This window comes from Lissotriton helveticus, chromosome 1_1 (assembly GCF_964261635.1).
Source record: "Lissotriton helveticus chromosome 1_1, aLisHel1.1, whole genome shotgun sequence".
NCBI classification, from domain to species: Eukaryota; Metazoa; Chordata; class Amphibia; order Caudata; family Salamandridae; genus Lissotriton; species Lissotriton helveticus.
In genome coordinates, this window is record NC_136057.1 from 471,163,110 (window position 1) to 471,189,379 (window position 26,270).

At 44.5% G+C, this 26,270-nt stretch overlaps 1 protein-coding gene across 7 annotated transcripts in view; it reads left to right on the forward strand.

Moving 5' to 3' along the window:
• The window catches only part of TTLL1 (TTL family tubulin polyglutamylase complex subunit L1), a 408,294-nt gene that overhangs the window by 338,375 nt on the left and 43,649 nt on the right, over positions 1-26,270 (forward strand). For all 7 annotated transcript variants that reach the window (XR_013606910.1, XM_078673886.1, XM_078673881.1 and 4 more), the window contains 2 exons: positions 6,654-6,740; positions 14,689-14,852. Coding sequence is in view for 6 of the 7 variants with exons in the window: in XM_078673886.1 (XP_078530012.1) it covers positions 6,654-6,740; positions 14,689-14,852 (251 nt within the window). In the remaining variant the exon portion in view is untranslated. The remainder of the gene's footprint in view (positions 1-6,653; positions 6,741-14,688; positions 14,853-26,270) is intronic.

Consider the following 26,270-nt stretch of genomic DNA (forward strand, 5'->3'; position numbering starts at 1 on the left):
TAAGGAAAATAAAGATATAGTAGAATCTACCTGTGTCCTATGGGAGGCTTTCAAGATGGTGGTTCGCGGGCACGCACAGGCCTTGATAGGGGGAAAGAAAAAAGAGAGGAGAATCCAATACAAGGTGCTCGAATGTGACATTGCGTCCTTGGAGACCCGCCTCTTAAAGGAGGAAACTGAGGGCCTTCAACACCAACTCCGTCTCAAGCACCATGACTTGCAGAGGACATGCCCGCACCTGAGCACTGGCGGCTCAATGGCAGTTGTATGGCGTGGAGGATAAAGCCACTAAAGTGCTTGCGTTTTTAGACAAGAGTGACAGTAGACTCGACTTGGTAGTGGAAGTACTAGACCGTGATGGTGTGCCCCAGATGACTAGTGCTGCGTTACCAGAGACCTTTGCAACAAAACTATGAAGGTGTCTACACCGCCACAACAACTATGTCCCAGCTGACTGTGCCGCCTTTCTGCAGGACATAGATCTCCTGACACTCTTGGATGATGACAGGGGTGCCCTGGAAGGAAACTCAATGGTAGCTGAAATAGCCTTGGCGATACAGGACCTTCAATCAGGAAAGTCGGTGGGGCCAAACAGCCTACCAATAGAACGTAAGGAAAGCATGACAGATAAAATCCCAGAACACATGCTGGCCATGTTCCATGCAACGCAAGAAGTTTACCGGAGGATCAATGGACTGCTACATAGTGGTTATCCCCAAGAAAGACAAACCACCAGCTGAGTGTGAATCATATAGACCCATATCTTTATTAACCGCAGAAGCTAAAGTACTGGCAAAGGCCTTGGCATCCAGACTGTAGAAGGTTATTACATTAGTGGTCCATCCAGATCAATCAGGCTTTATGCCTCAGAGGGGGACTCTCTTAAACCTATGGCTTCTGTACGGGGTGTTACACATGACCACTATGCCTCACACGTTGCAGGCTGGACTTATGTCCTTGAATGCCAGGTTGGCATTCAATAGTATTGAATGGAACTGCATCGTCATAACCCTTGCTAGGCTGGCCCTTGGTCCCAAATTCTGTGGCTGGGTGAATCTCTGGTATCAGGGCCTACTAGCAAAAGTGTGAGTAGACAATGTTGTGGCCCACGCATTCGCCCTGCGGAAACGCACAAGGCATGGATGTGTCACGTCCCCTAGGATGATCTTGCATAGATCATACTATTGTAGAGTGCTAACTCCACAAGATAGGGAGAGGGGAATCTGCATTATAGCTGTGGGCACGAGGGCACCTTTTTCCACAGCCTCTTTGGATGCCCGGTAATTCAACTCTACTGGGCCGACGAACATTGCCCAGGTGCTTGACCTAGTAGTTCCCTTAGGTGCGAAATGGCTCCCTTTGACTATTGCAGGTGAGGCACAGAGCCAAGGTACCTGAAGATTTGGCTGGTTGTTGCGGCAGGGGTGGCCAAGCATAACATGGCGCACAAGCTTGGAGCGCAGCGATGACCCCCCCTCCCCTTAATTGAAGACTGGGAGGCTGACTTGGATTGGTGCCAACGGGCGTAGCAGGTGGTTTACCAAAGCTGGGGCTGCCCTAAGAAATGGGAAAAGGTGTGGCATACTTACCGAAGTTATTGAGCATGAGGGGATGGCCATGGGAAGAGAACAGAAGGAGAGGAACCAGACATTTCAGTGTCTTACCGGTGGAGGTTTGGGATTTCTGTAAGTCGTGAAGGCTCAGTTTCTTCTGACTATCCGTGTCACGTATTTGATCCTGTTTGCTCTGGTTAAAGTGTACACTGACCGATTGCTTTGAATACTGTATTCAATGTATGATGAACAAAGTTTAATCAAAAAAAGTTTAAAATAAATAAATAACTTGCGAGTGTCAGCACTTGTTTGGGTTAACGTTAGCTGTATCATGACAAACCTTTGTGTTTTTTTCAGGGAATTCCTGTATTTTTTAATGAGGTTCTGCGCTTCACTTACTATATGCTCATCACTCGCTGCACAGCATTTGTGTGCAGCTGGTCCTGGCCTTCAGCCAAGACTTGCACCCAACTTTCCATAAATGGAAAGCCTAGCCCCTAATTGTTACTTAATGATTTCTTTCTCTTTTGGGGTTTGTAGCTCCTGGGGCTGATCGAGGAGTTCCTGAAGCCCCCTGCCCCTTTTGGCTGTTTTGTCGGGGTGGACAGAGCCCCTGCATCCTGAATTGACTGGCACAACAAAACATATTCTTTTGCAGCCAGCCAATCATAGCCTTGGGTTCGAAAACCGAGAACCTGAAGTATACATTTTTTTTAAACATAGTTTTATTGATTGAATCCATTTACTCATTACAATCGAGCCTGACATTAATGTATGTTACAAAAGTCATGAACATAGTGCACAGATGGTCTTCCAATCTTACATTCAGTAACATATAACATTACCATCGCTCTTTCTGTCGTCAAACAGTTTATGTATGCTCAATTACGACCATTTGCTTAAATGTTGTGCCTCTACATCTGATTAAGGACTCTGTAATAGAATAATCAAACCTAGTACATAATAAACTTCCCCAACGCCCCACTATCCCAGCCCCCTCCAACCCAATGGCTCACTCCTGCAATTAACCACACAGGGTTCCGTTGGGTGTATTCGTTTGGGTCATCGCGTCTTAACAAGTGCTTTTAGTGTTGGAGTTCTTATTAAGGAATGTTGCAGAGGGGAGTCTCAGTGATTTGTGAAAGATGGGACAGTACTCGTTAGGGTCCCAAAAGGTCTGCCAGATATTTAGCCTTCAGCGTTTCCAACATCTGGTCCCAATCCATGGAGATGGGAGTTTTGCCCACTCCACGTAGTTTTTCTCTTCTAAGGATGGCACTTTCCGCCCCTCCCCATCTAACCATCTCCGTGTGCCATGTGTGTTATGGTGTGAGGGGGGGATGAGCTGACTTCCACCTCATTGTAATAGCACGTTTTGCTATGAGGATAGCCACATCTGCAAATTTATATTGTGTTTTCGGGCGATGGTGTAGACCTAGTATGCAGCTATCTGCAGTGCTCCAGACAGAGGTGCCTGTCGTGTCCTGAATTACATCCCCCACTATTGACCAGAATCCATGGACAGTTCCATAACGTGTAGAATATCAGAGTCCACCAATTTACATCTAGGACAACTGAGTTGTGCATTTGGGTATATACAGTTGAGGCGGTGTGGGGTAAGTTATGCCTATGAAGAATCCTATATTGGATATATTTAAATGTAGCATTTCGGGAAATCTTTTTGGGGAACTCCAGTGCAGACGCCCATTCTTTATCCGTCATTTTTTTACTGATGTCTCTCGCCCATTTTTCCCGTAGGGGCACCAAGGCGGCCCCTGCATGCATTCTAATGCCCCTATATAACCAGCGGGTTAGGTGTCGTTCGTCTCCCCTCAGATAGATTGCATGCACCAGGCCATGTATAAGGGGTTCGTTCCCATTCATTCGGGGACCAGTATTTCTTTACATAATGAACAATGGTAGCGTGTATCATAAATAATGTGTGGGGAACTCCCTGAACATGTGTGAAGTTGTTATAGTTGGCTAGTGTGCCATCTATGAACAAGGCTCCCATCGTTGTCACCCCCTCTTGTGTCCATTTTACGATCCTTCGTTTCGTAATTAGTCCCATGGTTGTGTGTACGCCAAGTAATGGAACATTAGGCGAGTATGGGATAGTTTGTTTGGTGTATTTCAATGCACATTTCCAATACATGATGGCCGTTTTAAGCAACGAGGGAGTTTCAGGTGGTATTTTAGAGTCCGGCAAAAGCATTGTGTGCAGAATTCTCAACCCTAATTTTTGTGCTGTAGAACCGATTTCGTTTAAGTTGCGGCGTGCAAGCAAGTATGATAGCCATTGCAGTTGGCTAGCCATACAGTATGCTCGAAAGTCGGGGGCTCCCAGTCCCCCCTCCTCCGGACTCAGTTGTAATTTTACGAGGCTCACCCTCCGGCGCCCTTTACCCCATATCATCTCCTAGTGTACGAAAGACACTGGCCGGTATCAAAATCGGTATGTTAGTGAAATAATACAATAGTCTTGGGAGTAATACCATCTTGGGGATGGCTATTCTTCCTGTGACCGAGAGGGGTAGTGATGTCCAGAAGGATATCTGGGCCCGTTGTGATCTAATTGGTTTCATGAGATTCCCTTCTAGGAGGTCCTGAGGTGTTCTATATATTTGATTACCCAAATATTTGAAGGTTTGTTGTACAACCGATAAGTGCACCGAAGTGGATGACTCCTGGGTCCGCCCGCTCTGACCTGAAGTATACATCAGGAGAAAAAGTTCACTCGCCCAATCAATTCTGCTTATTTTTAAGTTTTGCTAAGACCGCGCATGCACTGTTTGCTACAAGACATTTTGTAATCTTACAGTGGGCCTAGAGCCCGCACATTGCTTTCCATTGGTTGGTTGTATTGTCGCTTTCATTTGCTTTCTTACATTCTGAGATCTTTACGTCCCCTTCTTTTATTTTCCGCTTTCGTGGAACATGGCTGAAGTACTTCTGTCCTTCCATTGCTTACGTTTTGGAAACTACTTTTTTCTTTTAGCACTCCATGAGAGTGCTATGTTTTCCAGTTGTCTCCTTCATGTGCTTCTCTGCCCCCAAGCTCTGTGTCGTTCTTTCTCACTCATGCTCACGTTGTTGTCTCTCGCGCGTGTGATTTTGTGCCCCTCTGTTGCTCTATCTGTCCTCATGCTTCCGAGCCACCCCCACATTGCTCTCGTTCATCCAGTGCATATGTACCCCCGCTCTCCTCCATTTTGATCTCCACTCACGTTCATTCATCATTCTCCCCTCGGCTACCCCTACACAATATTGCTGTCTCTCACCCATACACTTCTCGCCCCATTAACATTTAAAATAGCGTGATGTTGCGGCCACTGGATTGCGTCATTTGTAGTCACAGACTCGCATGTGTGTTTAATGCATGCAAGCACCTCAAATTACACGGCCCAGCAGCTGCGTCATCATGCTTATTTGTTTGTTTTTTCTTTACGCTTTACAGCTTCTGCTTTGATGCTGTACATCATGCAGAAAAGACATTTGCAGAGCCAGTAGGTCTCTAATCCGAGACAACTAGCTTTGACAATATGACTAAAAACATGAAAAAAAAGAATAGGAAATGGGAACAAGCATTGGCAAGTACAAATATTAGACCACCAGCTGTGGTATTGAAGTGGGCTTCTTTTTAAATTGGCGGGCATTTTGATCAGGCAAAATGCCGTCACTTAGAGTGCAAGAAGCCAGCGCCTGATGTGGGCCGGCCGATAATCCTATGCAATATGTGAGTGACAGACTAGTAGGTAAAGAAGGCCTACCCAAAGACCCTCTATTTATGTGTAATTTGTTTGTGTATTTATTTTTTCTGAGAACATGAGGCTGGCGAGATAGCTAAAGTCTCGAGGCCAGGCCCAAAATGCCTTTTATGTGTTACAGAGTTGCGATAGTGACTGTAATTAGCATTAGGTCTGAGTGTCTATTCAAAAGGTGAACTGTGCGTTGTTTGGAACTATTCCTCCTGCTTTGGTGATGACTCAACTGGGGGAGTCATCTGGAACAGCACTGGATACTGGGCATAATCAAGAGACCCAAGCGGGCGAAATAAATTTGATTGAAATTCATACAGCGCGCTCTGCTGTTGGATAAGAGGCGGTGTTCTATGGGGTTGTCGGCAGACCGAGGGCCATCGCTGCATCTCTGGAGGCACGACACAGTGGAGTGGGCGCTAGCTGAGGAAACCCACATTCGCACCACAGACATGATAAGGTCCTACAGGACTTGGGCACATTGACTGAGAAATGGAGGTGGGAGATGACTGCAGGCAGGGCCAGACTCAGGACCAAAATCTGATCATTTGGGGGGAGAAGGATCGAGGTAGCAGGGCGAAAGGGTAGAACATGTTTATAGGGGGAGTTTAATTGCCGTAGGACATTTTACTCTCTACTACAGCAAAGACGACCTCCCCACACAATTACGCGAATATTGGCATGCAACTAGAATTTCAGTGAAGTGTGCTTTTGATTTGATGTAAATTAATTCCATAGTTTTTAAGAAATTACTAATTCACAAAGTGTCAGGCTAATATATAGGAATATCCTGATAGGTAATGCACAGCTCCACTGCAGATGATCCTTAATTCTATTGAAAAAAGAAAGGCATGCCATTGGATGTTGGAATTTGTCTGCCATCATCCATTACAGATTCATGGATCGTGCATCAATGCACTCGGATTGGCTGCTTGTTACAATCAAAATGTCTTGTGTGGGTAACGTTACCAAACAGTGTACTGAGCATAATTAGAAAAATAAGGTGCAGGGTGTGTATATTCTGCCCCCTCCTCCCCCTTGCATGCTGATTAATCCCTCTAGGTGCACATTTCCCGGCACATACTGTATTTTTGCCCAGTATTTTTAAGTGCTTTTTACTACCTTGGCAGAGATCTGTTTGATGCTTTATGAGAATACTTAAAGCAGTCTGTGCTTCAGCAGTAAAATGAACCGTAATAGGCATGCTCCTGTTTCCTACAATGGAAGGTGTTGGTTAATATTAATGCATTCACCACTAATGGGCATCTACTTTGTGCATTCCCACATGCTAGGTTTTCTGAACTGTTCTCATCTAACACAGTTGTTTCTCCTTTTGTTTCAGCCTGTGATGAATAATGACAAACACTGCTTTGAATGCTATGGATATGATATTATCATTGATGATAAGCTTAAACCATGGCTCATTGAGGTACGTGTATTAAAAGGGTACAATTTGACTCCTTCAGCTATTTCTGAGCAATTCAGTTTCTAGTTTGAATCATACATATTGTACTACAAGTTTGCATGTGAGGGGGGTAATTCAAGAATGCAATAATCATTTAATGTATTTTTGTCTTTATTGGGTTATGTTCAATGGAATTTAGGTAATTTCCGAATTCTACTTAATGCAAAATTATCCAAATTTCTTAAAACTGCACAATTGTATCTCACCAAGAGCCATTTGGCTCTCAAACCAGTATCATAGAAGACCTTTTTATGTGAGGTGCATGTGTGAAAAAAATCATGCTAGATGATTTCATTTCATTCTATAAGTTCCATTTCGAAAAAATGTTTATGGAATTTCTTGAAATTTCATGGAAAAGACATTATTTTTCACACCCCGAAGATTCATCTTGGGTGGTGGCTTTTAGGGAATTCGCCATGAAGGTGAAGATTTATCTGTTGGGGGGCAGGAGAGAGTTTCAAGGCGGAATAATGGTGAAATATAGTGGATTGTTGCTGTGCTTGACATCTTGAAGATAGCTGTCTTTTGTAGTTGACCTCTCTGCCTAATTGGGATATGGTATTCTGAGATCGCGTAGGTGAGGTTTCATTTTTGGGTGAAGCATGCATCTGTGACGGCAGTGGGGTGTTCACATTTGAGCCAGTGCAGGCATTCTTGTTTGTGTTAAGATGTGTGTACCATGGTGCAAATGGTTTGAGTTTGAGGTATTTTTAGCTTCAATGGCAAAGACATATGTGTCACATCCTGGTGGCATGTTGAAACCGTATGTTTATCATGGTATAATTTCCGAGTTTGTGCTAATCAGTCTTTGTTGGAGCATACTGAGAGGTGTATTTCTGAAGTAATTTCAGCAGTTTTGCAAAGAGGATATTTTCTGGATTGACAAGCTCGGTATCATCCCGCCATGTGGTAGTTTAGTCTGAAATGGTCTCTTGTAGTCCTCTTTTTATTAATGGGCAGCGTCGACTATTTGGTGTTCTGCCCACCATATGACGTCAGATACACACTGGGGAAGAACCTCTGCATGGTCGCCATCTGCAGATTTATTTTTTCACCATTATGGGGCTCATTAGGATGGCGGACGGACTTGCGTCCGTCCGCCACCCTAGAGTAGGAGGGACCGTCCGCATGGGCTGCGGCGGTCCCTCCGTGCAAATTAGGATGTGACCGCCACCCTGGCGGTCACATCCTGGATATTTAACATTGCGGCGGGTGCAGCTTCAAGCTGCGCCCGCCGCAATGTTAAAAAAGCATACATTGCATATGTATGCAGCAAGCAGCAGGCACCGCGCGGTGCCTGCCGCTTGCTGCATACATATGCAGGGGGGTACCATAGGTACCCCCCATGTGCACCCCCCACCCCCCCTTCACCCAGGGGGCCCGCAACGGGCCCCCGCAGTGAAGCTCCGAATGCTTTTACACGGCGGAATATCCGCCGTGTAAAAGCATTTCTTTCTGTGCATCCTAATATGGTGGACGGTGTCTGAGAGACACCGTCACCATATTACAGCTTTTCCGCCGCGGTTGTAAGCCAACCGCAGCGGAAAAGCTGCGGACGGAAACCAGGACCCACCAGCCATCCTAATGTGGCGGTGGGTCTTTGGTGGGTCCGCTGCGGTTTTTCCGCATCCTCCGGGCCGGCAGTGGATTCCGGCGGCCCAGAGGATGCGGAAAAACCGCCATCCTAATGAGCCCCTTTGTCTGGAAATGCAGAGGACGGAGATAATTTGAGGAAAATAGAAGTTTGCTGGGGTATCACAAACAAAAGCAGAAAAAACCTGAAAGGAACTGAAAGTTTGAAGACTAACCTCGACAGAATCCAGTTAACACTAAACTTTTTGAATATTTCTCTGAAGCTTTCTGTCGGGGGTCTGAGAATGAACATCAGAGAAGGGACATAACTCTCTTTAGATTCCGCCCAAAAAGCGGCCCAGAAGAATAGCAATGAGGTATGCAACCTTTGCCTGCCAAAGGACCACACCTCGGGGGCTGTGCTGCATGTGCAGTGCTCCTCCCTAAGACTTTGAAGACTTGGGGCAATATAGATCGACTCTCTACACCATACAACAATCACAGCAAAACACATAACAGCGAGACCATGGGCTATCGAGCAACGAGGAGAACTTTGAGGAAAGTGAGGTGACACAAGGTGAGGGCTCCCATTTTGAGGAGAATTGGGGAAGGGTGAGATGGAAAAGAAGCACCAATTACATCACATTGGCCCAGTGTGGCTGAGCCACAGCATTCAAACTCTAAGTCATCCAAGACTGTTCTAACACTGAAACCACAGGTGTTCAAGGGCAAGCACCAGCAGAAAAAAATCAGTGGGATAAAAGACATTGTTGGTGGCAAAGTCTCTGAACCATCCTCAACTTTGAAAGAGGAAGAAAAGTGCATGAGGGACAACGATCCAAGAGAAAAGGGACACCAAAGAGGAAGGCCTTGATGGCAAACAAAGAGCTCTCAACATCAAGAGGAAAAAAGTAGGCTTGATGGATCACTTGATGAGAAAGGACTTCGGACACCCCCTCCCCACAAAGGGATTTCACATTCCTCTGAAGCCTCAGAGGGAGAAGGACAAGGACGAAGAACACACAGAGCTGGAGCCTCCAACAGCGCCAGAGCCCAACAGAGAAGAAGATGCTGAGGAAGTTCAGCTTGGTCAAGGCTCTTTCATGAACAGGAATCAACAGAGGAGTTGTGTCAGGACTTAGAAACTGACTCCCTTAAAGAAGATGTGGACACGTACCCTTTCAGACCTTCACTGCCTAATGACCTCACAGTGTACAACGCCCTGATTAAATTGGCAGCAAACACCTGCAGTTGGAGGAGGAACAGGCAAAATCAAGTTTCCTCCTAGAAACACTGCTGCCATCCCAAAGGAAAAATAATTTCCTTCTAATGACCCCCAGTGTCCTGGTACGGGTTCAAGAGGCCTTTAGGGAGCCAGTCTCAACCAAGTCATAACAGCCAGGGTGGATAATAAGTATAGACATTCTTCCAAGGACCTTGCTTGCATCAAGGACAAAGTGGGGGCAGATTCCATCAGCATCACCATAGCGTGCAAAAGAGCCAATGAACCCACTGCCACAGACTGGGAAACCAACAAGATGGCAAAGATGGGGCATAGAATTGAGAAGTTGGCTGTCACACAGTGACGTATTGGCAGCTCGAATGTACTGCTCAGCAGGTACTGGCACCAACAATTGGAAGAGATGGAGGACTTAGTGCAACATCTCCCAAAGCAGTACAAAAGAGGGCATAGGCTGGATTGCTAGGATAGCAAAACCATAGCCAATACTTGCATGAAATCTGCACTGATTGTGATGAATACAGTCAGCAGATACATGTGTGCAGCCATCATCCTAAGAAGGCTTGCATGGCTGAAGGTGTCAAGCAAACAATAGTGAACATGCCCTTCTCAAACGAGAATCTCTTTGGACGATTCAGTACAGAGGATTAAAAAGTGAAACAGACACAGCTGTTCAAGTGGCTGTTTTGAGGCGAGAGGGCACCAAGAAGGATGCCCGCAAGAGGAAGATCACAGCTTGTGACCCCATATGCCATCTTCACATCACATACCAGCTCCCAGAGTGCATCATCTCAGTGGCAATACCTCGCTATGCCAAAGCATCCACTTCTAGGAAGAACCAGAGGAAATTGTACTAACCCGTGAGAGCCAGGACCCTCAAGCAAGTGACTTGCTAGCAGAACCGCCCCTGCCTCAAAACCAGTAGGGGCACAATCTGATGATTCCTTCAGAAATGGAGCAAAGTAATCTTCAACAAACCAATTCTAAATATAATTCAATATGGTCATTGTGTACAATTATTACCAAAACCTCCAAACATAAGGCCAAAAGCCAGAACTTGCAGCAAGGAAGAGATGTCTGCATCTACGGCAAGAAGTCAAGGACATTCCAAGCAACACACAAGAGGAATAAAAGGAAGAAATAAATCAAGGGGTCTAATGGGGCTATTTTCTAATTCCAAAGCCAGACATGAAATGCAAACCGATTCTTGCTCTATGTGCTTTGAACAAGTTTATAAAGATGCAACAGCTCCAAATAGGCACCCTCCAGGTGGCCATCCAGCATCTGCAGAAATGAGACTACTCTGGCAAAGATTAGACGTCAAGGATGCCCTACCTCCGTGTGATGCTGAGTTCCAGGCACAAACAATTCATGAGATTTGTCAAGGACAAGGTAAAAGGGACAAAATCTTCATAAAGTGCATCGCTGTACTTGTGACACACTTGAAAAGACAGGTGATCCTCTTTTTACCCTTATTTGGACAACTGGCTGGAAAAGGCAACATCCTTCAAGGAGTGTCAGGTGAACATATATACAGTCATGGGTTTTTCCTGAACCTGCAGAAATCTTCCCCGGTACCAGAGAGAAAGAAAACGTTTTTGAATGCAAAGACATTCCCAGATACCAAGGTTAATCTGATTCTGACAGAGCAAACTCACCTTTACCAGAAGAGACAACCTCTGACAGAGTGGACAGTGTGGTAACTAATTGGCATGATGGCATATGGCATACCCCTAATATTCAAGATTATTCATTAGGCCAATCCAGGAGTGGTTACAACGTCAGTGGGCACAAGCCACCGGGAGTTCGGAGGATCCACTGTTTGCCAGAGAGAAAGTATAAAGGAAGATACAGTGGTTCGACACAAAGCGCATCACAGTTAGCAGACCTTTGAGACAACTAGCTCCCTCAGTAACAGACACATACCGCACAGGGTGGGGGATGCACATGAGAAAACTGAACATCAGAGCCCTATGCACATTCTTGACACCGATTCGCAGAAGAACATATCAAATACAGACAACACACCCACAATGTTTTGCCCAAAAGGAGAACAAAGTCCCAGCTAGCTCTAGGCATATGGAATGGGCTATTCCAGGAAGATTAACTCTAGCAGCTGTACACCTATCAGGGTTTTAAATCAGAGAGGTGGAAAGGCTAAGCAGACAAGCAAGTGCCTCATTTGAATGGAAACTAAAACAACAAATAGTGGAGAGAAATTTTCAGAAATGGGGCAACCCACATATAGAGCTAATTTTGAGCTCAGAAGAGTGCAAAATAACAAACTTTGCATCCAAGTGCTCGCACCATTAGTTACTGGGGAATGCCATGTCGATTGACTAATCAGGGAAATTTGCATACACTTTTCCCTCATTTCCAATGGTACCACCGGACAGGTGAAGACAAGTAATTATGGCACTTATTGTGATCGCTCCCTAATGACCCAGACAGACATAGTTCTCAGATCTGGTAAAAATGGCACAAGACAAAGTGATGAGACTTGTTAAAAATACAAGAGGGCGCAGATATTTCATCTGGAACCAACAGCCCTCATCATAGCAGCATTACTCCTGAGGACCTAGAGTTTGGACATATGAGGCTTCCACAGAGGTCCGTGGTAGTCCTAAGAGAAGCCAAGAGGCCTACCATGCAAAAAGGCAGCACCGCAAAATGAACCGGTTCGTACACTAGTGCGACACAAGACGCAACTCTTGTTAAGTACTTCACCCAGATCCTAGGAGAGGGCCTTTCATACGCCTCACTTAAGTGCATGTCTGCCATAGTGGCTTATTCAAGGGGCATGATAGGAAGAAGGTTCTTCAACACACCAGTGATCAAACAATTAACATTTGGGGCAAAAAGTGCGGTACACACACCTCTGTGTTACTTAAACCTAGTGCTCACACAACTGATGAAGCCGCCTTTTGAGCCTAAACATAAGGCTGGACTCAAGTGTTTAAAACCTAAGACTGCGTTTCTGATTGCCATCACACACAACACAAGAACATTACTTGCAGATATACAAGTACAGAGTGGAAATGAATGCAATTCTACAATTTCTGCCAATTGTCATTTCAGAGCTGCCAGCTTGTTTCCAAAAGACAAGAAAAGCAGAAAAGGCCTTTATACAGTAAATGTCATAAGGGTAGTCATATATAACTCTCAGCACACAAGCAAAATCGTTTTCCATCTCCTTTGTACCTGTAACCAAGGCCTCACCAGTTACCAAGCGGACTGTTGAAAGACCAATAGTCCAAACAATCCAGATATGTTACAAGAGAGTGGGAGTGGCACTGTGATAGAAACCAAGAGTGCACTGGACAAGAAAGAAAGGAGCAATGCTGCCCTTTATAGCGAATGTTCTCTTAAATGACATTAGTATGGCAGTCTCAGGGTCTTTTGTACTCACCTTCACAGGACATTGTTGTGTGGATTTCCAAGCTAACGAGGAGGCACTGGTGTGACAGACTGTGAAAACATATGTTCACAATTGCATACTGCTTTCAGCCCTGTTTCCCAATAGTGGAGAATACTACTACATAATTAATGCACAACATGTGAATCCAGAAAAGATTCGCACTCCAAAATGAAATGGTTACGTACTTGCAGAAGTGGTTATCCAGCTTGAAGAATTTTCTGGGTTCCCACGTGACTCTCCCACCTCCATGGAATTAAGAATGTTTTTTCACTACACGATGTGTATAGAAAAGAAGATGTCAAAACGAGCACAAGAGTTGCAAAAGAGAAAAAAAGACTCTGAAGAAGGCGACCATGAAGTAGGGCTTTGGGGGCAGGTGTCTGATATCACAAGGGAATGGCAGGACACCAAATGGTTGGTGTCACACAAGAAGAAAAAAACATTAAGGGAGAACTACTTCAATAGACTGTTCGGACAATCCCAGTACATGGCAGGATAATGCACAGCATGTTAATTCCAGAAATAGTGTCACAAGCAAGCTGGACTACAGGAAAACCCTCTATGCCGGGATCATCAAAAAATTATTCGGAAGGCTGCAGATCATTCAGAACTCAGCGGCCAGAATCACTGAACCTCCCACATGTACTCACATTTCACCACACCTATAGAAGCTCCTCTGGCTTGCCATATACAAACATACACATTTCACACTCCTCCTTCACACTTACAAGGCACTACTGAAAACTGGCCTAGCATATCTCAACAATCTCCTCTGCTTTCACAAACCTTTCAGACATCTCTCCTTGTCCGGATTACTATTTGCACTCATCCCGCAGGTACGGAAATCCAGATCGACCAGTCGAGCCTTTTCCTAATTCACTCCTAAAGCATGGAACAAACTGCAGCTACCATTGGAGCCTCCTCCTCACTTCTTGAATTTCGCAAGATGATGAATACCTAACTTTTCGGAGTAGCCCCACTAGACCCTAGCTTTTGCTAGACTCACACCTGCTCAGCACCAGTGTATCGTCCGGGGTGATAGTGTGCTCTACAGATCAGTATAACATGACAAACGTTTAATGCTTCTCCTAGCCATGTTGTTCTGCTTCTCATACTACTACACTCCTACGATGTTGCACTGCACACTCCTCTAGAGGAGTGTGCAGTGCAGTACCGCTATCGACTTGTCTGTCCCTGTTAGTGATCGTTGAGTTTGATGTCTTTCTAAACAAAGCAAGAAGATCTCATCTCGAAGACCGAGGGCTCCTTGTAAATTTTTACAATAAATTGTGATAGGAGCAGATGCTAGTTGTGTGCATGTGACTGTGTTTTTACTGGTGAAATGCCGAATTGCTTCTTTAAAAAAAAAATCTCTCAGCTACCCACCCACACCCTCAGTGAAGGTAAGATAACTTACATGTTTTGTAAATTACAGTAATACGTTTAGCAAGTTCAGTAGAGACGGGTTTCTGCGCTCATTACATTTCAGTTTTTAATGCAGGACAGTGGGGGTGTCCAAATTCAGCTCAGGTGGAGAATAGTTCTCTCTTTGTTTTCACACATTTTCACTCTTTCTGGTATCTCAAAAAACATTTCAAGCTGTTTGTTTTGTCGCTATGTCAACTATCGTCTTAGAAACTGTCAAATGAAATGCTGTCTCAAACACCTTATTTATATTGCAGGTGAATGCCTCTCCATCTCTTACATCTAGCACAGCCAATGATCGGATACTGAAGTATAACCTCATCAATGATACACTTAATATTGCAGTACCTAATGGGGAAATTCCAGACTGCAAATGGAATAAAGCACCACCCAAAGAAGCTCTTGGAAATTATGAGATTTTGTAAGTTTTGCACACACATTTTTGATGCTATTGAAGCATCTGTGTATCTCCTTCATCTACACATGTTTACTGTAATTGTGTCGAACATAATCAGCCATTACCGTTTCGTCCAGGGGCTTCGGCAGGACATTTTTAAATCACACTTTTCCACGTATAGAAACGAAATGTGTTTAATTTACCAACTGATAAAGTATCAGCAAGGAATTACAGGAACGCTTGCAATGTAAACCACTTGTGACAAAAGGTACTTCACTTTAAGCACGCTTTGTGTGTGCCTATAACACCTAATATTTTGATTTGTGAATGTGTGGTAATCTGCACCTTGTATCATGAACCATGAACCGGTGTCTGTTTCGATCCCCCACCACATAATATTTCTGCAGGTGGAAGATGGCAGGGGCAGCTGAAGGCTACCCGAGCCGCGGAATCTGATAGGAAAGTCCCTTACTTCCCCATTCAATCAGGAGGCTGCAATAGGAAATACTTGCCCATTGCTCTCCAGCCCTAGCAAAGCCATTGAGCTGCCAAGTGCTACTGAAGTGGGAGGCCTAGCAACATGGTTGTGCACTTCCTGGACACAGGAAGTTAGGAGATCATTAAAAAACAAAACATTTCTCGTCAGACCAAGGAGGAAATTATTACTCCTTACCAGGAAAGTTGGGAAGCAAGAGAGTGATTGTCCTGTAGTTGTATTGTGGCTTCCTGATTCTTCAGCCATCAAGGGAGCTAGCTTATCCATGTTGTTGCCTCACGCCTGCAATTTGGCTCCTTAGATCACCAGCCACTAAATCTCCTCGATTTCTGGTTACCCTTCGATTTCTGGTTACCCTTCGATAGAAGGGTAGACCACAGTTATGGTATGTTTTCGTAGCGAGGTTTGCATACCACAAAATGACTGACTAAACTTAAAAAACCTTTTCAGTGTTTAGCAGGAGATTGTCACAAGACATAAACAATAGTTAAAGAGGAGCTAACAAAAAGTAGAATAAGAGAAAGAAGGAAAGGAAATAACATTTGTGTTTGTGAGCAACGAAACGGGCAGAGGGGCGCACATTTCCTGCATTGCTCCTGAGGTGGTACTGCAATAGTACTCTGCAGGACTGTACCACTAGAAGAATGAAGTGTCACGTGTACTCTGACTTCCAAAGATCCCACTGGAACTGCTGTGAAAGGCATAGGAGCTCCAAGCCTGCATTAGTGAACAAGAGTGATTGTGATATTTCTAATGCGTACAAATCGCCAGGAAACATGGTGGTCTGGCACAACTCGATGAAGCTCTAGAAGAAGGTTTTAACATGAAAAGAGATGTGTTTTCAGATGGTTTCCAAAATTTAGTTGCGCAGCTTTTAGAGCGTAAACTGAGAAGTGTGTTCAAGGCTTTCGCTGCAGTAACAGTCTGTGCCGTCTACAACCTTGGAGTGGCACATACATTGTCCTCTGGCCAAAGTATTGTTGGGCAGGCCTACATTGACATAATCTAGCATTGAAAGAGCGTGTGGACCACGTGTTTTCTACAGTATGTTGTTATTATTTGAATAGTCTGATGGGGCAGAGCTAGGTCTGTTCCTTATTCGTACCCTTCAATCCAGGTTGGCCACCAGCATAGGGTTGATGGAGTTGTAGTCCCGAGAGTAGTTTTGAGCGTTTAAGGCTACTGAAGAATGGTGTCTGCCACACCCTGAAGCCAATCAACACCAGCAGAAGGGAGAGCAGCCAATCTAGTCTGACACAATGAGGTGCTTCTGCCTGCATAAACCAACACTGAAAATGCTTTTCACTACATTCACCTTGCACAAAGAGGAAGGAAAGAGACACAAACCCTGGCAGTATTAGGTGGATGTCTGGTATCAAAATGTCCTATTCAATTGGGACTTTATTGTAACTGTGATGCAAGACTCTGACATCTGACTGAATGACACATACTTCTAAAGCATTCTGCTATCCTACCAGAATCCCCTGGTGCTGAGAATCACACTGTGAGATGTAAGAAAAAAACATGAAAGGAAAATAAGCTAGGTCTTGAGCTGTTCCGAAAGGAAACACAATAAGCTTCTGTTGGAATGGTGACAAGGGAGTCATTCCAATACATAGCAGCTAGATAGGAAGAAGACTGGCTAACATAACATGCTTTCTTCATGAGCACTTGAGCAAGCTAAACCATGTAACAATAGAGCATGTGTTCAGGAACATAGAGCACAATGCGCCTCTGTAGGAAAAGAGTTCCTTTATTGTGCAAGGTGCATACCACTTACAAAGTGCCTTAAAAACAAATCTTTTGATCACAGCAACTAGTGCAGTGTCTGCAAACGAAGTGAGATGGAAGATCAGGAAGCCTACATCAATATTAACCTAGCAGCCATATTTTGAATAATTTGTAATTTTGCCATCAGATACTTAGGCCTTCCCAAATGCAGGAAGATTCAAGCATCGATGCGAGCAAGAATATAGACGCTTGCACCACCGTCTTGTGCAAGTTCAGAAGCAAACGATGGATGACATTTCACGGCATCCAGATATTGTAAAAATAGGAAGGTGAAATTCTGTTATTTGACCTACAAAAAACAAATTTCCATCAAATATGAAACACAAGGTTTTGTCAGATCGAACAGGAGTGGGGAATGCTCCAAATTCAGATTGGAAATACATTTGAAGACCATAACAATGAAGCACCTGTACCCCCATTTTGTGACTGTTTAACTATAGAGAGTGCTCCTTCATCCATGAAGCGATGGCTGACATACAGGACCAGAACGTTTCCTCAAGGAGACCCAGATTATCTCTGAAAGGAATGATGATTTGAATGTCATCCACTTAAGACATCGTGGAGAACCCAAAAGACAAAAAAGGTCGGCAAGAGGTGTGAGGCTTAGTTTAAACAGAGCCGGGCTCGGAGATGAGCCTTGAAGCATTCCACAAACCAGAAATAAGGACTAATTGAGGCATTTAGACCCCAATCTGTGGCTCGACAGTGCAGCAAGTGCCCTAACTATTCCTTTCGGGCAGAGAACCACCTGTATTTTAAGATTGCCTCTCATTTTGACAGGGATCATTTTGATGAAAGTTCTCTTGCTGACCAGGTTAGACTTTCGTCAAAACTGTAATGCCATGTCATTACAGCTGGTCACTACTTTATTTTTTGTATTTCAGAAATAAACATGCAAAGTCGGAGTTCGTTTCTGAAAAAAAGAAATGGCCCTGATGGCGTTCTTTGCACTTGAGGGCTATGGATCCTTTTGTATGCCTGGGTATACCGGGAAGGAACATTATTCAACATTGTTCATTGCAATGTTTTAGTATAGTTTTAGCCCTGTGGCGGATGGTGTGATGGTCATAGGCTTCAGACACAACCCAGCTGAGTCTTTGCCATTGGATATTTACTAGTTTCACAACCTGAAGCAGGGAATTGCAGGTTTGGCGAGGTGTGAGTACTGACAATTTGCGGTCTGGCACCGGAGTACCAAAATCACCATTTAGGCAAGTTGAAAAATTATAAAGTTGGGAATGATGACTTTGATTGTTTTTATTACACACTGCCATGCTTCAAGGCATTTGGTGTGTGCAGGTCCTTTGGCATGCCCTTTGCACTAGTTTCCATCGTGTAACCTGTGTAGTTAGCTGGTCGTCCTTAGACCTTTATTTGAGGTATGGCACCAAAAGAGGTGCCTCATTGTGACAGTTTTGCTGCATGCTTCATAGAGTTGTAGAGTCTGCTTCCTAATTTTTCGTTTTTTCCAGCACTTTTTGTTCCAGTATTTTGCTGTTTTTACTATTAGCTCTTTATTCATTCGTTTTCAGGCTTTATCCAGTGCTACCAAATTTCACGCTTTGGTCCAACCCAGAATTTGGGTCTAGGTTAACGCTTTACTGTGAGCCTTGGAGGTTTTACACTCTCAGTCCTGGGGATTCCCTTCTGAGAACATGATAGCCTGTCCGTGACTCTTACAAGTAACTTACTTCCTGCTCATGGTGAACTAGCTAAGTGGCTGTAAGGGAGTAGCCAGTTGTTGGTGTAACAAAGATTGTAAAGGAGTGGCTATTCAAAGCAAATATTAATATGTTACTATGATTACTTTTTTTATGTACTGTATCCTTCATAAATACCACCCAGCAACAAAATACTGCTCTCGCAATTTTGGAAAAAAGTTGCAACCTTAAAAAAAAAAAAAAAAAACTTTTCTGATGTTATGTTTCACATCCTTCTCCCTTCCTTTCATTTCTAGGCTTGTTGCGAGGCACAGTGTTTTAGGCTCCGTTATGCAGAGGACCATTGCCCCGTTGCTCTCTCAGCAGTGAAAACATGAAAAATAAATTGATAATAACACAGATTATTATAATTTTATTTTTCCTTGCTGAGGCGATTAAGTGGCGTGGCCGGGCCTTCCTGATGGACAGCAGCAGAGGGAAGAGTGGTGGGCACTGCTGCAAGTGCCTGTGTTGGCTTGGCCAGCTGTCATAGGACAGCCAAATCGACAATCACACTTAGATCTCTTCACCCAAGCTGTGCTGCACAGCCTGGTGGAGACCAAGCACAGGCTCCCAGGCCCTAACTGAGCGTCAAACCAGCCCACTCAGGATAATCATAGCGCTGCTCTCATGCTGGTGAATAGTATTACCAGCATGAGAGCAGCGTCTGGATTGGCGTAGGGGACTGGGAGCCTTGCATGGACTACCTGGAGTCAATAGGAAAGATTCAGAAAAGCTTTGAGGCGGCTTCTGGCAGGTAAGTGTTTTTTTTTCTTGTATTTTTCTCCCCCCTGTGCCGGGCCCGCTTCCTCCTACGCTACCTCGCCATTTTTGTTGCACAGCGGCCGCCGCTGGTTTTGTTATTCATTTGGTAAATCCATCACTTAACAAAAAGTTGGTGTTTAGTGAGCTGGTGTAGCTTGAGTATGTGTGCATATGTTTTATCGTAAATGTAACTGAACTTAGCCAGAGCTTAAGAAACTGATATTTTTAATGACAAACCAAAACCACAAGAGTCTCCTTTGATGTTCTAACTGTTCCTGTAGGTACTCTTCTGTTTAATGGTGAACCTACCTAGCTAAACGAGCTTGATGAGGCTCAACTGGTACATTTTGCATTCTACCTGATCCACTTTCCCAAGAGCACCTCAAAGGTGTAGTGTAATTGGTTAGCTACTTAACAAACCCACTCCTTCCATGGACCACACCATTAAAATGTTGTGAAGGGGAGGTGTTATATGAAGTTTATCAACAGTTCTTGGATATCTTTCTGTACGTTTCTCTTTTAACACAGCTCTGTCAATTCAACTTGTGTACTGTGTACACTTTACAAGGAGTCTGTAAATGGATAGAACAGTTAACATGATGTGTACAACATCACCTTAAAATTAGGAAGGTGCCTCCTGGCCCGCCTTACCTACTTTGCCTCACCACCTCACACTTCTACCTGCCTGCCTTTCCTGTCTCACCTCTGCCTCTTTTTACCACCACCTCTCCTGCATCTTCTTGCCCCTTATGGATTATGATTCTTCCTGCCTCTTTTGTCTCTTTTTCGCCATCTCTTTTGCATTTATTTGCCACTTTTTTCTTTCTCTTTTGCCTCTTTCTGCTTCTTTTGCACCACCTCTTGTGCTCCTTACAGCCTCTCTTTCCTCATTTCTTTTGCTGCTTTTTCATCTCCATCTTCTCCTTTGCATTTTTTGCCTCTATTGTCATCTTCACTTCTGCACCTCTTGACTATTTTTCAGCATTTCAACATTCCTTTTACCTGTTCTTCTCTGCACTCTGTATCTGTCTCCATCTTTGTTGTCTCAACCCCTTTCTGGCCCTTGGCCTCCGCTGTGGCCTTCCCAACCTACCTGCTGCTTTTCCTGCTCTTGTGCTTTCCCATTTGTTCCTGCCCAGCCCCATCCTTCACCCCCTGAATCGCCTCCCCTTTCCAGGTCCACGTTAATGACAGCTGCAGCACAGACATGCAGCGGGTGTACTGAAGGCACGGCAAAGATAAGCCCGCCTGTCCCCAGCAGTAGAACCTCATACCCTACACCCACCAATCGCAGCCCTAGACACTACTTGTTCACAGACCTATGTGTCCTGACCACCACCTGATCCTCCAGGCACTGCACCCAAGCCTTCCCACCAGCACTGGAGGTACATTCTCCTGAGCTGTTTTCCACTTCTCCTACCAGTCTCCCAGCCTGCATCCCCCGCCACCCTCCTCCTCACTGCATGCACATAACTGTACCCTGCATGACACCCTCCCCCCCCCCCCACCCTGGCTTGCCGCCTCCTCAACACTCACTCTCTCATCAGACATGCCAACAAATTTGAGGCCTCCTGCATGACCTCTTCCCAAACCTTTGCTTCCTGCCTGATACCTGTCTCACTCCAGATTCGGCCTCTGACATTACAGTGGCCATGCCACGGCTTTGAGATCATAAGGCAAGACAAAAGCTATAAACACGAAGGAACACTAGCCATCATTTATAAAGAAAATATCCACTGCCCCATCACTTTGCGAACAACTGTTACCACCTGGAATAACTAGACTTTAGGCTCCACATCACTAGCAACACACCCTGGGAGGGGCCCTACTGTACTGACCTCGTGGACCAAGATCCAAATTTGGAAACTCCTGGTCTGACTCCGTCACCCCACTGGTGCTTAACTCAAGCTCCTTCATCCTCCTAGGTGAAATCAATTTCCACCTGGAAGACCACAACAACCTGAACACCAACATTCCACTGGAATACCCTGCACACACTCAGACCCATCCACACTGCTGGATATCTCCTCAACCCTCTTTTTAGCAACTTGTCCTTCCTTATAGTGGACAAGCCCACACTGTCAACTGGACCAAATACTCCCTAATCCGCTTGAACTTGCTCCTCTCCAACCGACACAGAACCACACTCTCAAAAGCCACCAAACACAACTGAAACACGATTCCAAGGAAACCCAGGCCACAGAGTTCCAAACATACTACCCCTACACCAAGAGGACCTCTCCCAATTCAACACCAATTTAAAGACTAGATCACCTCCTGCGCAGAATTCATGGCTCTACTGAAGACCATCACCACTCTAGGACCAGACATCAAGCTACCTGGTACACGAAAGAACTACGTATATCCAAACAACAATGTAAGCAACTACACCACCAGTGGAAACACACCCATGACAAAAATGACGGTAGAACCTTCAAAGCAGTCCTCTGGTTCTACCATGAGTAACTTAGCAGCACTGACTAAACAAATTGAGAACGTCTCCAGTGTAAATTTTCGCTATAGTGAAGGACTTAACTTCCCCATCACCAGCTCCACAAATGTCACCCCATCACAGAATCTCTTCTTCTAGCTATTCCACTGCATTAGCGATTAAAATCAGAACCATATACAACAACTTTACTCTTCAACCAGACCTATCCACACTCGCCACCCTCCAACTTAACAAGACTAACACTCTCAAAACCACAATGACCTGACCCACCATTTCCTCACTGGAATCTGCCACCTCCATGCGCTCCATTCACTTGGGAGCACCATCGGACCCATGCCCACACTTCATCTTCACCAAAGGACTCTACCCCATCTCCTTTGCACTCACCCTGATACTCAACAACTCCTTCACCGCAGCCACCTTCCTGGACACCTAGAAACACAACGTACTACCCCTTCTAAAGAAATCCTCAGCAGACCCGAAAAATCGGGTCAACAGACCGATCTCTTTTTTTCCCTATCCTTTCAAAGTCCTCGAAAAACTCATCAACAAACGACTGGAAAACTACCTCAATGACAACCAATTCCTGAATCCCTTTCAATCCGTATTAAGGCACAATTATAGCACAGAGACCACCCTCATCACTGCCATTAATGACATCTGCCTGATTATGGACAGAGGAGGCACAGAGGCACTCATCCTGTTCAACCTTACGGCCCACATTTGACACCGTACATAGACAACTAATGGACATGTAACAAAGAACTTATCCAGGATGCCCTAGCAAACTTCTTAGGTTCTACAAGATGATGTTGGAATGCTACTGGCTTCTGGTCCCATTAGGGAACAAGCAAGCTTTTAACCCATAGCTTTTAATAGACACAGGGCTTTACTTGCCTTTTATCGGATAGTATTTCATATTTATTCTTGAGTATTGGAGATTGGAACGTGCAGAGCCACTAGAGGTTCTGTGTACTGGCTCCTCTTTGTCACTGACTGCTAAGATTTGCAGTCCTTCCATTACCTTGTAGTTTGGAGGTGCCTGGCTTCACCCTTGATTGCTGGATATTGACTGCTGTTTTTACAAAGTTAAAACGGGATGAGATATGTGAGCCAATTTGATTAATTTATTTCTTAAACTATTGGGAGGAATCAACTTCGTGCCTCTAAACAACAATTCGTTCACAACAGACAATTCATGTCTTCTATTCCAAAAAGGTTTTGTACCATCAGCTCCCACTTTAGCATTAGGCCCATTTTTCTGCAATAAGGAAATTACTTCCATAATAACTTCATCTAATTTAATTGCCTCACGCCACTTTTCCTCATCTATATGACCATGATCCACAATACAAACCCAATCATAGCTTGTACACATCTCATCCTCATCTAAATTGGTATTCTCAAGAGAAATAAGATGAGAAAGAACATCAGCAACTCAATTTTCTAACCCAGGAATATATTTTATGGAAAAAGAATATTCCTGAAGACCAATAATCCACTTCGTAATCCGGCTGGAAACAAAATCAATAACTTTCCTTTAAAAAAATTCTATCTAACGCTTAGGATCAGTTCTGACCTCAAACTGAATTCCCCACAAAAAATTTTTTATTTCTTTATTGCCCAAAAAACAGCTAAAGACTCTCGTTCTACAACAGAATATCTGGTTTCGGGATCTTTTAAACTCCGGGACAAAAACATAATAGTTTTCATACCTGAAGGGGATGATTGTTGAAGAACTGCTCCCAATCCCTTCTCACTTGCATCTGTGGTAAGTATGCACTTACATTTTGGATCAAAGTTCTGAAGAAAGGGAGCATCCTTCAAACAAACTTTAATTTTTGAAAACTCTTCTTCACACTCCTCAGACCAAGTAAAACTGACACCTTTACGCAATAGAGATCTCATATTAACAGTTACGTTTGCAAAATTCTTAACAAACTTGGCATAATATTATACCATGCCCAGAAATTTCATCAATTCTTCCTTATTCATAGGAGAAGCCATCTTTTGTATAGCATTGACCAGTTCTTGCTTGGGTCTAATGCCATTTTCACTTATGTGATGACCCAAATAATCTAATGCATTTGTCCTAAATTTGCATTTCTCAACCTTCACGGTTAAATTATGTTCACACAATTTTGACAGGACAGATCTCAAAATAGTCTCATGTTCATCTATATTTTTGGCATAAATCAACAAGTCATCTTGATAGATGCACACACCTTTTATGTCTTTCAAGACTAACTCCATTGCCCATTGAAATGCAGATGAAGCAGACACCAATCCAAAAGGCATACGCACAAATCTAAACGTACCAAAAGGAGTTATAAATGCTGTAAGATCTCTTGAAGACTCCTCCAACTCAATTTGATGGTACGCAGATGTCAAATTTAACGTACTGAAAATCATAGCACCCCCTAACAAAGTAACCAATTCATTTATATTAGGCAAGGGATATCTATCCACAAAACATTCTTGTTTAACTGGCGCAAGTCTATGCATAATCTTAAATCGCCGTTGGATTTTCACGCAGCGACTACCGGAGCCAACCAATCAGTTCCTTCGATTTCGTCAATTATGCCCCCACTCTTTAGTTTCTCAATTTCTTTCTGCATATCTGACCAAACAGACAAAGGCACACTCCTGACTTTGCAGCATACAGGAACAGCATTAGCTTTCAACTTGATCCTATGATGGTAACCGCTCAAGCATCCCAAGCCTTTCTTAAACACCTCCGGGAAATCTTTCATAAGAACTTGTACATATTTTTCATCACCAGATTTATCAACAACACGCAATCTCTCTCTCAACAAAATAGGAGGATCTGAATTGGGATCTATATATACACCTAAGTCTCCTTGGTGCAGCCAACTGATAATGCTGTCACCCTTTCTAGAAATATAGATTTTCCCTGAAATCATCCTGTCCTTATATTCAATCAAGCCTAGGAAATAAACATGTAACTTTATCGGCTCTCCACCATATGCTAGTGGAATTATATCAGGTGTGAGTAATTGAATCTTACCTTTAACCTGGCTCTTGCCAGCGCGCGGTTTGTTGTTTGTTGTCACGTGGGGCCCTCGGGGGATTCCTCTACCAGCCGCCAGTGCCCCCCCACTCAGGGCCGCTCTCCCCTCGCCGCCTCTCTCAGGCCTCTCTCAGGCCGAATGCATGAGGGGAGTTAAGGTAACATATATTCTGGTGGGCTCCAGGGCGGCACCGGGGCCTTTGATTTAGACGCGCATACACTCCCGCAGGCCAGAGACGGGCACTGTTTCCGTCTGCTAACAGGACCTGTGAACACCAGCGACCGCATCGCCCGCTGTGAGGTGTAACATCTACGGGCTCACGACAAGATGGCGGCCGCAGCTAAGCAGCGCAAAGAGAGATCAGTGAAGGAGATGCTGCTCAAGCCGGGGTCAGAGGGGCCGGAGTCACCCAGGATGAAGGGAGTCTCCCCATCGGCAAAGGGTCAGACTGATGCGGATGGCCCAGTCACACATGACGTCCTCGAATCGTTATTTGCCACCCCCACTGGTGCATTCCATGCAATGAAGAAAGAACTATCAGCAGAGCTCCGGCAGTCCTAGAGAAATGTGTCATGGGAGTGCTTTTGTGTGTGCGCGTCTGTGCGTGAATGAGGAGGTGTGTGTGTGTGCGCCTGTGCCTGTATGAAAGACTATGTTCACATTTCTGTGTGCTTGTGCATGTTTGGGCGTGTGATGGTGTGGACATGTATTTGGGTGTTTTTGTATTAGATGTGATTCTATGTGTGCTTGTGCTTGTGTGAGCAGATGATTCTGTTTGTGTTCGTATGATGGTGTGTAAGCATGGGCGGATATTGCGAATTGGCAATCCGCGAACTTGCGTATTTACGGATTCGCAATCCGCAAAATCCGCGAACTCTCGCGAATTTGCGGATTTTTTTTTTGTGTTCGCAAGGATTTCTGCCAGTTCGCGAGGGTTCTGTACCAGTTCGCAATTGCGAACTTACTTGTCGGCTCGCAACGGCCGCGACTATGTTGTTTCTACATCTGGTTCATCATCACAGGTTCACAGCACCCTCTGTTTCACCACTGCCACCCTCTGGTACACCCATGCCACCCTCTGGTACATCACTGCCACCCTCTGGTTGGTTTATCACTGTAGATTATGGGGGTGAAAAAAAGCAAGCACACCTGCCCTGGTCCAACTGACATAAATTAATTTGGGGTTGATTAATGTGTCACTGAATT